This window comes from Acinonyx jubatus, chromosome C1 (assembly GCF_027475565.1).
Source record: "Acinonyx jubatus isolate Ajub_Pintada_27869175 chromosome C1, VMU_Ajub_asm_v1.0, whole genome shotgun sequence".
In the NCBI taxonomy this organism is placed as follows: domain Eukaryota; kingdom Metazoa; phylum Chordata; class Mammalia; order Carnivora; family Felidae; genus Acinonyx; species Acinonyx jubatus.
Window position 1 is genome coordinate 199,545,481 of NC_069381.1, and position 12,028 is coordinate 199,557,508.

The 12,028-nt window shown below is 46.8% G+C and overlaps 1 protein-coding gene across 1 annotated transcript in view; it reads left to right on the top strand.

The window, feature by feature from the left end:
- The window catches only part of LOC106970103 (sterol 26-hydroxylase, mitochondrial), a 33,310-nt gene extending 23,963 nt beyond the window's left edge, over positions 1 to 9,347 (top strand). The window contains exons 2-9 of the mRNA XM_053215807.1: positions 3,192 to 3,382; positions 6,423 to 6,622; positions 6,750 to 6,947; positions 7,114 to 7,286; positions 8,087 to 8,253; positions 8,412 to 8,493; positions 8,574 to 8,786; positions 8,942 to 9,347. Of these exons, the coding sequence (XP_053071782.1) occupies positions 3,192 to 3,382; positions 6,423 to 6,622; positions 6,750 to 6,947; positions 7,114 to 7,286; positions 8,087 to 8,253; positions 8,412 to 8,493; positions 8,574 to 8,786; positions 8,942 to 9,061 (1,344 nt within the window). The 3' untranslated portion in view covers positions 9,062 to 9,347. The remainder of the gene's footprint in view (positions 1 to 3,191; positions 3,383 to 6,422; positions 6,623 to 6,749; positions 6,948 to 7,113; positions 7,287 to 8,086; positions 8,254 to 8,411; positions 8,494 to 8,573; positions 8,787 to 8,941) is intronic.
- The last annotated feature ends 2,681 nt before the right edge of the window (positions 9,348 to 12,028 follow it).

Genomic DNA, 12,028 nt, shown 5'->3' on the forward strand with positions numbered 1-12,028 from the left:
GTATTTCTTCAAAATGAGGTATTGTTTCTTAAGAAGAGTCCTCTAAAATTAAAGCATTAAGACTCATATTAAAAGGTTGGAGTTACAAAACAAAACAAAACAACAACAACAACAACAACAACAACAAGGTTGGGGTTATTGTGGAGGTTTTCGACCTGGGGTGATTTTGCCTCCCTGGGGACATTTTGGCAATGTCTGGAGATGTTTTTGGTTGTTACAGCTTTGAGGGCAGGGAGATGCTAGTGGGTGAAAGCGAAGGATACTGCTAAACATCCTAAAATGCACAGGACAGTCCACCACAACAAAGAATCATCCAGCCCCAAATGTCAATAGTGCCGTGAGGAACCCTGGTTTATTGCATAGTTACGTTGGTTTTAAATAGTATATATTTTTACTTATTATTTTTTATTAAAAAATTTTAATGTTTGTTTATTTGTTATTTATTTATTTATTTATTTATTTATTGAGAGAGAGAGAGAGCGAGAGAGAGCGCACAGGTGGAGCAGCAGAGAGAGAGGGAGACACAGAAACCAAAGCAGGTGCCAGGCTCTGAGCTGTCAGCACACAGGTCTCGAACCCACAAACTATGAAATCATGACCTGAGCCAAAATCTAACGCTTAACTGACTGCGCCACCCAGGTGCCCCGATAGTATGTGTTTTTAAAGGGCCTAAGTTTGTTTGTAGTTCGATGGAGCAAGTGGTTGAGAACCATCTAGGTGGTCTGAGTTTGAATTCAGACTCTTCTACTTCCCAGTAAAGTGACCTTGGGCAACCTCTTTGGGCCTAAGTTTCCTCTTTTATGAAATTGTGGTAATGTTACACCCCCCTCATACAGCGGTAGTGAGGACTGAATTTCTAACGTAAGTGTTTGGAATAGCGTCTGTTTTATGCTAAGCTCCGTGGAAATATTTACTATTATTATCATTATTATTAAGTGATTAATATCTTTTTTTAAGTTTATTTTTGAGAGAGAGAGAGAAAGTGTGTGCACAAGTGGGGGAAGGGCAGAGAAAGAGGGAGAGTGAGAATCCCAAGCAGTCTCCGTGCTGTCCGTGCAGAGCCCCGTCACAGGGCTCGATCTCACGAACCATGAGATCATGACCTGAGCCAAGATCAAGAATTGGATGCTTAACTGACTGAGCCACCCAGCACCTCTGTCATTAATATCTTAAATAAACCACCTGGAATCACAAATTAAAACTTACGTTTAAGATAATTCTCCTAAAGAATTCAGTAGAGAAAAACAGACATATAAGTACTTTTACAAAATGGAAACTTATAAATCTAAGGAGTATATACATGAATTGAGAGGTTTGATCAGCCTTTCCCGCTTTCTGGAATTACCTGATCAGTGGCAGATGACTCATTGTTTTGCAAGACACTTTCTTTTTTTCCCTTTAGATTAAAAATACTTGAATTCATAGGGTACCTGGGTGGCTCAGTTGGTTGAATGTCCAACTCTTGATTTTGGCTCATGATACCAGAGTCATGTGTTTGAGCCCTGAGTCAGGCCCCACACTGTGGAGCCTGCTCAAGATTCTCTCTCTCCCTCTGCCTCTCTCCCCCACTCACGCTTTCTTTCTTTCTCTCTCTAAAATAAAAAAAAAATCAAAATTTTGAATTCATTCTCATAGTTCAAAGCTCAAAACGATATGACAGGATATACATTGTGCAATCTTGCCTCTCACTGCTGTCCCCTCCACCTGCCCCACTTTATTAGTTTCTGATAGTCACTTTAATTAGTTTCTGATGTGACCCAATATTTCTTTATAAAAGCAAGTGCAAATGCTGTATATTCTAATTTAGCCCCCCTTTCTTAGACAGAAGATATCATACTTTTCCATTTAACAATCTACTTTGGTTATGTATATTTCTTTTCCATTTAACAATCTACTTTGATTATGTATATTTCTGTATTACAATCCAACTTTTCATATTACTACACAAGGAGCTGATTCATCCTTTTTTAAGGTGACATAGTATTCCATTATGTAGACTTCCCATACTTTGTTTATAAATGTATTTGTAATTTCTATAAATGTTAGCAAATTGTCCTCCATGTAGGTTTGTGTAATTTTAGACTCCCACCAGCAATGTACAAATATGCCTGTTTCTCTCCAGGAATCCCTGTAGTTTACACACAATCATCTGTTCAAAATCATACCACGCTGGTAGGCATTACTGGGAAGTGAAAATGGAAACAAAACTAAACAGATGTCGGGGGGGTTGTCAAGGCTGTATTCCTAGGAACTGACAGAATCGGCTGTTAGTTCGGGGTGGATTCTGGGCAACTGGGTAATATATTGAGGGCAATTAGGTCGCATTGGTCCTAGGAGAATCTAGTTTTTAACACCAATAGTAAAACAGTAAGAAACCACTATGTTTCAAATTCTTTAAGTTTGTGGGTGTTGACTTAGCCAGTAAATTTAGTGTCAGTGTTTGTGGATTCTTTTTAAGTTTTACCTCCAAAACTCGAAGTATACTTATTTCCCCCTCATTTCCAGCACCTATAAAAACATTACACCAATGCCAGTTTCACAGATGTAATGGGTATCGATTGTCAAGTGCTTTAGAAATTCTAAGATAAAATAGTTGATCATTATTTTACTGAGCAGCTAATAACTTTTTTGTTAAAAATAAATTCATACCACATACCTTACTTCATATTTTAATCTTGACTTTCTTTCTCAGCTTCTTGTTTTTCCTGGAGTTTCTACTGTGTTTCTTTTTTCTCACTGAATACATGAGGTCTTTATCTTTATCTCATTGAAAGCAAGCTGCAGTAGATTTAAATGCTTCTTTGAAGAAGCCAGAAGCCATAAGTATTCTATTATACCTCACTAAAGGGTTCAGTTTCTCTAAAACCTTGGACCCCATATGTTTATACCTCAAAACATACCCCCGTTTACCACATCCCATGTTTCTAAAATCTCGCTTCTCCAAGGACCTCAATTCTCCCAGTTCTGCCAGATACTCATTGCTCTGAATATTCTAACTCCTGTGTGCTCATTTTTTCCCCAGTGTTCTTTCAGAACCACAGGCCATCCTAGTGCCTACCTCCTTTAAAATTTGCTTTCGCCCATCCCACTTGCTCTGGTGTGATTATCAGATACTCCCCCATCCCATCTCCTCTCTAGTAAATGCCTACCTGGATGGGCCATGGTTATTCAGCTTTCATTGACCCCCACAGATGCTGAACAAGACCAAGTATGGTCCAATGTGGGTAACCCGCCTAGGGCCTCAGATGCATGTGAACCTGGCCAGTGCCCCACTCCTGGAGCAAGTGATGCGGCAAGAGAGCAAGTACCCAGTACGGAACGACATGGAACTATGGAAGGAGCACCGGGACCAACAGGGCCTGGCTTATGGGCCCTTCACCACGTGAGCTGGGGCCTAAAGGGACTGGTACAAGGCCTCAGAGGGCCAGGCCCAAGGGCAATGGCATTGGGAAGCCAGGGGATGATGGGCAGGGTAGGCTCTCCCTTCATCCTCTGAGCCTGATACTCAGTCTAGAAAGCAGTGGTTGGGATGGGCTGAAGCCCAGCGGCCATTCATTGTCTTTTCCACTAATGTACTTTATGACTTTGGACAAATGAATAATTTCTCCTTCCTTGGCCGTATGTTTCTCATATGTAAAATGGGAAGTTTGGGGTAGAATGCCTCCAAGCTCTCTCTAGGACCTTTCCAGCTCCATTATTCTACATTATGGTTGAAGATATCGCAACTTGAACCATAATCTATGTGTAATTGAAAAAACATTGTCACCATATTAATTAGGAAAGCTGAATTTGACTTTAAAAATATTTCCTAAATTATGTATTATAGGTTTCTTGTTGCACAACAACACAGGTGCTCTCCATACATAGAAACAGATGTGGGTTTCAGCCTTGAAGTTACACCCAGAAAAGTTAAGATTATTTTGGCAGTGACAAATTCGAGGACGGGCTGAATATGTTATATACGCATATGCCAATTGAAGTAAACAATCGAGAATCATTGGCGATGAACGATTCCCAGTGTCACAGGTTGTAACTGGGTATATTACAGGGTTTTTTAAAATCGTTTTTTATTTTAATTCCAGTACAGTTAACATACAGTGTTATATTAGTTTCAGGGGTACAAATAGTGCTTCTACAATTCTATACATTACTCAGTGCTCACCATGATAAATGTAGTCTTTAATCCCCATCACCTCTTTCACCCTGTGACAGGTTTCTTTTTGCTATGGTATGTTAACAGAGCTCCAAAGTAATGAACTTTTATTTTCCCTAGTTGCTTGACATCTCATGCTTTCGACATTTCTTAAGAGACGAGAGTTGATCCTGGCGGTGGTTGTGGTAATGGCACCAAGGATAGTAGCTAACTATGTGTTTGTGACATGCCAGGTATCAGGCTAGTCTCTTTACATTTATTATCTCACCTTATCCTCACAACAAGCCCATGAAGTAGATAGTATTATAATCCCCATTTTACAGATGAAGAAACTGAAGCCTAGAGAGGTTTTACATCGCTTGCCACTGGCGAACGAGATCTCTCTGATTCTGGAATTCAAGAAATTAATGCCTTGATACTTTTGGAAAGGAAGCGAACTGGTGAGAGGGTGCATTTCATCTGCCTTTGATGCCCATACGTCCATTCTCCCATCACATGTGGTTTTTTTCCACCCCTTTTTCCTGGCTCCTTCACAGGTAGACAGTTTTAGAACTTCCAACAATTACTGAGCCCTTTGCTCGAAGTTCTGGGAAGAGAACAGAGAAGGCCTCTGTTTCAAGAGCTCTTTAACTTGATGTCTGACCCCGAGGGCAAGATTTGGGTCTTAGGTTTTCGCCAGGTCAGGCCACCACTGGAATTGGTGGCTCAGGATCTAGAATTGGAGCCGGATGTTATGTGCACCCCTTTGTCACCTGTTTTTAATTTTTTACTCTAAAGCCAGTTTCCTAGTTATATTGTACCATATACATGTATTTTAAAGCTATTTTACTAACCAATGATAAGTTCTTTTTTGTTTTAGCATATATGTGTGCATAAGTTCATAAATATATATATTTTTACATCTCATTCTATGAAACATTGTCTTCCCAAGAAATATTTTAACAACCGCAAAAATGTTCTAAGTTCCGCAAATCTGATCGCTACCATTGGGAGAATTTTTTACTCTCAGAGAAACCCTACAGCCTGAAGTTCCAATACATGAGTCTACTCTGGCTTTCATTTCTTTGTCAGCAACACTTTTAGTTGATCTTTTTGCACGGTCTCCCAACATAATAAAGAAAACTCCTGGGGTTTCAGGTTCATTTAAATAAATAATTTTCTAAAATTAAAAAAATAAACCCCGATTCTTGCCATAAGCCTTTTTAGTGTCTATCTTTTTAAAATACCATATTGGTTTTTAAAATTCAAAAGTAATACTTACTGTAAGATTTCCAATGATGAAATATTGTCTGTCTACCACCCACTCCCATCCCATTCTTCCAAGTAATCCTGACAGTTTGGTGGGTCTTTCTTCTCTACTCTATGTGGAAACATGTGGATACACATACAGATATTTAGGATTTCCTTTCCTCCTCGTAAAATTGGACCATATTGTACTTATTACTCTGCAACTAGCTTTTAAAAACTTGGCCCATACCCAGCTTGCTTAGGAGAGGTAACAGGTTTGGGGGACAGCTGTGGGTGGGGACAGTTCCTGAGCATGAAGCCCCGCTGTGGGAAGCATGGTCCCACCCTCGTGAGCATCCCTGTCTAACCAGGATGGGGACACAACCCCCTACTGGATGCCCGTAGCAGGAGGGGCTGGGGCACCCGCCTGGTGGGTCTCCCTGTCCCTTAGACCCACTAAGTCAAGCAGAGCATGAAGGTCCAGAATCTGAGCATCCCAGGAACCCTCATTTGTTCCTCCTTTCTTCCTCATCCGCCACACAGAGGACTGGAACCATCGGAGTTCCTCCTCATTTCACATACAGAAGATTCTGGAGTTGTAGCATCCTAAGATAATCAGAGTAGACATTCCTTAAGCATTCGCTATGTGCCAGGCTCTGATCTAAGCACTGTAGTTGTCCAAACAACCCTACTAAGATAGGCACGCTTATTATTCCCTTTTTATGGAAGGGGAAACTGAGGCACGGAGGCGTTAAGTCACCTGCCTAAGGTCACTCAGCCAGTAATCATCAGACCTGTGACTTGACCCCAGGGAGTCTGGCTCCAGATGCCCATCTTGACTACTCCCACGATGGTATAGTGAGATTCTGAAGTTTTGTGATTCCAAGATTCTGTCATTTGAAATTCAGTGATTCTGTAATTCTAAGTCTAGGAGTCTGAGATTTTCCTAGACCCTGTTGAGGTCTCGGGGCAGGGGGAAGACCCCATCTAATCTAACCTCCATCAGCTGCTTACAAGTGTGCGGTTCCTCCATCCTCCACAGGGAAGGACACCACTGGTACCAGCTACGCCAAGCTCTGAACCAGCGGATGCTGAAGCCCAGTGAGGCTGCGCTCTACACCGATGCTCTGAATGAGGTGATTGACGACTTCCTGGCCCACCTGAACCATCTTTTGGCAGAGAGTGCCTCAGGGGACCACGTGTCTGACATGGCTCACCATTTCTACTACTTTGCCTTGGAAGGTACCCTTGTGGGGACAGGGGCTGGGGCGGGCAGGGGCCAGAGGCAGGTCGTGTTCCCTCTCCTCAAGCCCCCTGGATTCTGGGTGCCATGACACTACCTCTTGTGATGGCCTTTGTGCACTGCCAGCTATTTGCTACATCCTGTTTGAGAAACGTATTGGCTGCCTGGAGCGACCCATCCCCCAGGACACCGTGGCCTTCGTAAGATCTGTCGGGCTCATGTTCCAGAACTCACTCTATGTCACCTTCCTCCCCAAGTGGAGCCGTCCCTTGCTGCCTTTCTGGAAGCGATATCTGGATGGCTGGAACACCATCTTCTCTTTCGGTGAGGAGGCCAGGGAGGGAGGTTGTGGGGTGGGTTCCAGGGTCTGTGCATCAGCAGTCTGTCCCAGGACTCCCTACCTCATGCTTCCAGACGTCAGAGTGGCTCTTGGTCCTGGGAGATCATGGCTTTTGACCTTGTCTTCCTCTGTTCTCCATTGTCTCTGTAGGGAAGAAGCTGATTGATCAGAAACTCAAGGAGATAGAGACCCAGCTGCAGAAAAGTGGGCCAGATGAAGTGCAGATATCTGGCTACCTGCACTTCCTGCTCACCAGAGGACAGCTCAGTGCTCATGAGGTCATGGGCAGCCTGCCCGAGCTGCTCCTGGCTGGCGTAGACACGGTGCGTGAGGGGGGCCAGCAAGGAGACCGGGGGCTCCCAGCTCCTGTCCTGAACCAATTCCCCATTACCCTCATCTGAGCCTGACCTTCGTTCCTCCAGGTACCTGCTTCTCTTTCTATGTCACAGATGTAGAGCTAGAAGGAAAACAGGGAGGTCCTTCAACCCGGCAGAGGTGGGCAGGAAATGGTTCTTTCTCGTTTGTTTTTTATTTATTATTTTTATTTGAGAGAGAGAGAGCCTGCATGTGAGCAGTGGAGAGGGAGAGAGAGAGACAGAGAGAGAGAGAATCTTAAGCAGGCTCCACACACAGCACAGAGCCTGATGTGGGGCTTGATCCCACAACTCTGGGATCATAACTTGAGCAGAAATCAAGAGTCGGACGCCCAACTCGACTGAGCGATCCAGGCGCTCTGGGAATGGTTCTTTTGTAAGAGGGATCCCATCGCCTCCTGGAGCCTCTCTTGGCCAGCTAGGAAGTCACATCTCACATCTATTTGAGATGCAATTTAAGCAGAGAGCTCGACCACAAGCGCCTTCTTGGTCAGACTCTGCATTCCTTTTGTCACGTGGGGTTGCCCTCTGTTACGGTTTCCTTGTTGTTAGAACGTGATTCTCCATCGTATGGGTCCTCATCCTGCCGTGGAGTCACATGGAGGGTCCCCATGAGCCCCTGTGTCTGTTTCTGCCATGCTCGCGGCAAATTCATTTTTCTGCGCATGCTCACTCACACTCCCCCCACTACCTAACTAGCCTTTTTCCTAGAAATCCCTCCTCACTTTATCTCTCCCTCTGCCTCCCAGACATCCAACACAATGACGTGGGCCCTGTACCATCTTTCAAAGAACCCAGAGATCCAGGCTGCCTTGCATAAGGAAGTGGTGGGCGTGGTACCCCCCGGGCACGTGCCCAAGTACAAGGACTTAGCACACATGCCCCTGCTCAAAGCTGTCCTTAAGGAGACCCTGCGGTAGGTTGCGGTTCCCAGGAGCACAGGGTCTGTGCAGAGGAGGACTCAGAGACAGGAGTCGGAAGTGGGGGCTGCTGGGCTGGCGCTAGGGCCAGGGGTGAGATGGGAAGAAGGGCCTGGGGCACCAGAGGCGAACCTGTGCTTTCTTTTCCCTGCAGCCTTTACCCCGTGGTCCCCACGAACTCCCGGGTCATCACGGAAAAGGAAATCGAAGTCAGTGGCTTCCTCTTCCCCAAGAACGTGAGTGGGGCTGAAGAGCTGGGGCTCCCAGGGCTGCCCTGCGGCCCTAAGCTGATGGGCTGCCCCTTCTCGCTCCGCAGACCCAGTTTGTGTTCTGTCACTATGTGGTGTCCCGTGACCCTGACATCTTCCCTGAGCCAGAGAGCTTCTGGCCCTACCGCTGGCTGAAGAAGGGCCAGCCTGCTACCCCTGGGGTCCAGCATCCATTTGGCTCTGTGCCCTTTGGCTATGGGGTCCGGGCTTGCCTGGGTCGCAGGATTGCGGAACTGGAGATGCAGTTGCTGCTGTCAAGGGTGAGTGGGGGAGAGGCTGGAGGGCCGAGTGGGCCAGGGAGGGCTGATGGAGGCCGTGGGGAGGAGCGGAAGGGCAGCACAGGGAGGGAGCGTGTAGCAGAGGGCAGGGGACGGAGATCGCGGATCCTAAGGCCCATGTGTGTTTTACCTCCCAGCTGATCCAGCAGTATGAGGTGGTCCTGGCCCCCGAGACGGGGGAGGTGAGGAGCGTGGCCCGCATCGTCCTGGTTCCCAATAAGAAGGTGGGCCTGCGTTTCCTGCAGAGACAGTGCTGAGCTGGGCCCGGGCCTTCCTGGAGCAGCCCCCTTCTCTCTCTCTCTCTCTCTCTCTCTCTCTCTCTCTCTGGCACAGTAATTTCTGGCCACTGCTGTGTCTCAGACGAGAGGCTCCCAGACGCCAGTGGTCCAAGACAGTGTACTTTCTGTAGAACCCTGAGCTTTGGCCACTTTTATAATTTTGAACGTTTCCTTCTCAGATAAAAGGCCACTTCTCCCCCCCGCCCTCCCCCCCCACCCCGGCAGTCACATGGCTATCTTTGGAAAAAATATAGAATAAAGGGATTTTATTGATAATTGGAGACCTTTGTCATTCTTTTTGATGACCCAGCATCTGACCCACTTTCTGTGTGTGGGGAACACCGTGTCCCCACTTAAGGATCTTGTGGGAGGTGGAGCCATCTCCCTCCATGGAAAATGAGAACACCTGTGTTTTCCTGGACCTCGCACAGAGGCCTTGGCTTCACGCGCTGTTGGCCAAGGCCCTGCCCGAGAAGGATCTGCAGAACAATCCTCCGGGCACCAAGAGGGGCACCGTCTTTTGAACAGAAGTGCTTTGATAGGGGTAATGAGGTGCCACAAACATGGATGAAGGTGTGCTAAGCTGGACCTCCAGGAATGACTCCTGGGACGGCCCTGGGGCACTCAGCCTGGGATGCGTCACACTGGCCGCCCTCCGGAGGACGAGTGCTGGGAAGCTATCGCTACAACTGCGGGCCCTATGCTACTCCGCGCCTCCCAGGTCAGGGCTGGTGGGGGTGGGTGGGGGATGGGGAGGTGGGCAGTAGCCTCCCCGCCCCCACTCCTGGCCCCCATGACCGCCGCCTCGCTCCCACCTTCTGTGTGCCTCACATACAACCGAGAGGCTGGAGCTCGAGCTGCAAGAGAACACGGGGATGGTAGTTTTTAGTTTTTAGTTTTTAGTTGGCAGGAAACCAACCAGAGGGAAAGCAGGTTGGCACGGAGACTCAGGAGTACGGGGGGCTGGAGAAGGCAATGAGGCCCAGCCCCAGTTGTAAATTCCTGCTGGGTCATAGAAAACTAAAATCAAATTTCTTCTGTTTGTGAGGATAAAGAAAGTCATATCATTGCCCTTATTAAAATCCTTCAGAGGCTTCCCTCAGGCATGAAGCAAAGTCCAAAGTCCTTATCATGGCTTAGAAGACTCTGGCACCCTGCCCGCCACCCCCACTCCCTGCCCAGACACCCTGTCCACAGCTGAACCTCAACTCCTTGTATTTGCCTAGCACGTTATGCTCTTTCTAGCCTCAATATTTGGTTCTTTGTGTCCCCTCTTCTTGGAACAGTCTCTTCACCAACTGCCACGTCATCCCAGAGAACTTGCCCTTCCTTAGAGCTCAGCTCAAATGTCACTGCCTTTGAAAAGCCTCCCCTGACCTCTCTGGGGGGAGCACAAGCACTTCCTCTGTGCTCTCCCCACCTCCCCACCCACATGCGAGAACTGAGCTCTCAACCTGTTCACCTTGTTGGAGACCCCACGGTCTCCCCCACCAGCTGTGCACCCACCAGAGGGCACAAACCAAGTTCCTTTCAGTTTGGAGCCCAGTGAGCAACTCTGTGTCTAGCACCTAAGAGGCGATTAAAAAATGTTAAATGAGAAGAGGCTGGGATGGTAAGCAGGGGAAGGAAGAAGAGGGGAGGATACAGAGCTTTCTGTATGGAGCGATCTGGAGAGAACTGGGAGGAATTCCTGACTCTGAGGGCATAGCTGTCCACTACCTGTGCAGGGATCCACCTGTGAGCGGTCCCTATAAATGCAGAGAATGGGGGCTGGGCTCCGGGCAGGGGGTGGGGTGCGAGATTTCTGTCACCAGGTCACTCAGCAACTTCTGCCTTTTCCAGTGTCTGCTCCTTCAGACCACGGTGGGGCTGGGGTCTCGAGGACTCTGAGCTGCCCACATAAGTCACAGGGAAGTGTTGTCACAGTGAGGCTCCCCGATTATCCACCCTGACCTGACTGTGAGGAAAGAACAATAGGAATTAGGATAATTACGGATAAGTGGACATTAATTCAGCACAGGAGATACGCTCTTGACCGAAAACAATGTGCACATCTCATTACTCCCTTTCCAGCTAATTTGAACTTGTTGGATCCAATTAGAATCCATATTTTTGGGTAAGACTTGTCTTCTTCTTCTTCTTTTTTTTTTTTTAATGTTTATTTATTTATTTTTGAGAGAGAGAGACAGAGAGAGAGACAGAGAGGGAATGAATCCCAAGCAGGCTCCATGCCGTAAGCACAGATCTCATGGATCGTGAGATCGTGACTTGAGCTGAAATCAAGTCAGGTGCTTAACTGGCTGAGCCATGCAGGTGCCCCTTGACATCAGCTTGTCTTCTTAAACATTTATGCAGCACTCCCAGGAGTAAAAATAGACTGAGTACCCAATATTTTCTGGCTGTCTACATGCTCGTGTTCTACAGATGTTTTAGCTCTTGGTGTATCTTGGCTCATTAATATTAGTTCAGTTCTAGCTCATTATTTGTGATTCCAGATGTAAGGTGCACGTCCAATACAAATTCTGACAGTTGTCATCAGGGGATGGACATAACGTAACCCTGTGCTGAATTCTTCTGTATTTGCACATGTTTGTAAGGCTAGCGAGAATGCCAGCAAATCGTGTATCTTCTACCTTGTGCCCCTGGTTTCAGCCAGCTCTTCTTGTAGATCTTGGTCATAACAAATAATATAGATGCCATAGGGTGACAGACGATTTTCCTAATTATGGAAATGAGGCGCCTGTATTTCTCAGCAAGCTATCGTGCCTATCACGTGTTATGCATCGCAAGCCTCTAGTTTCTACAAAAAAATACAGTTGCCCTGGTCGCACCCCCCCAAGTCAGGAAATCAGCATCTCTCTAGGAACGGAGCCTTGGAATTACCATCTTATAAAGCTCCCCTGGGGATCCTGTGGCACAGCCAGGGTTGATAACTGCTGAGGTGAT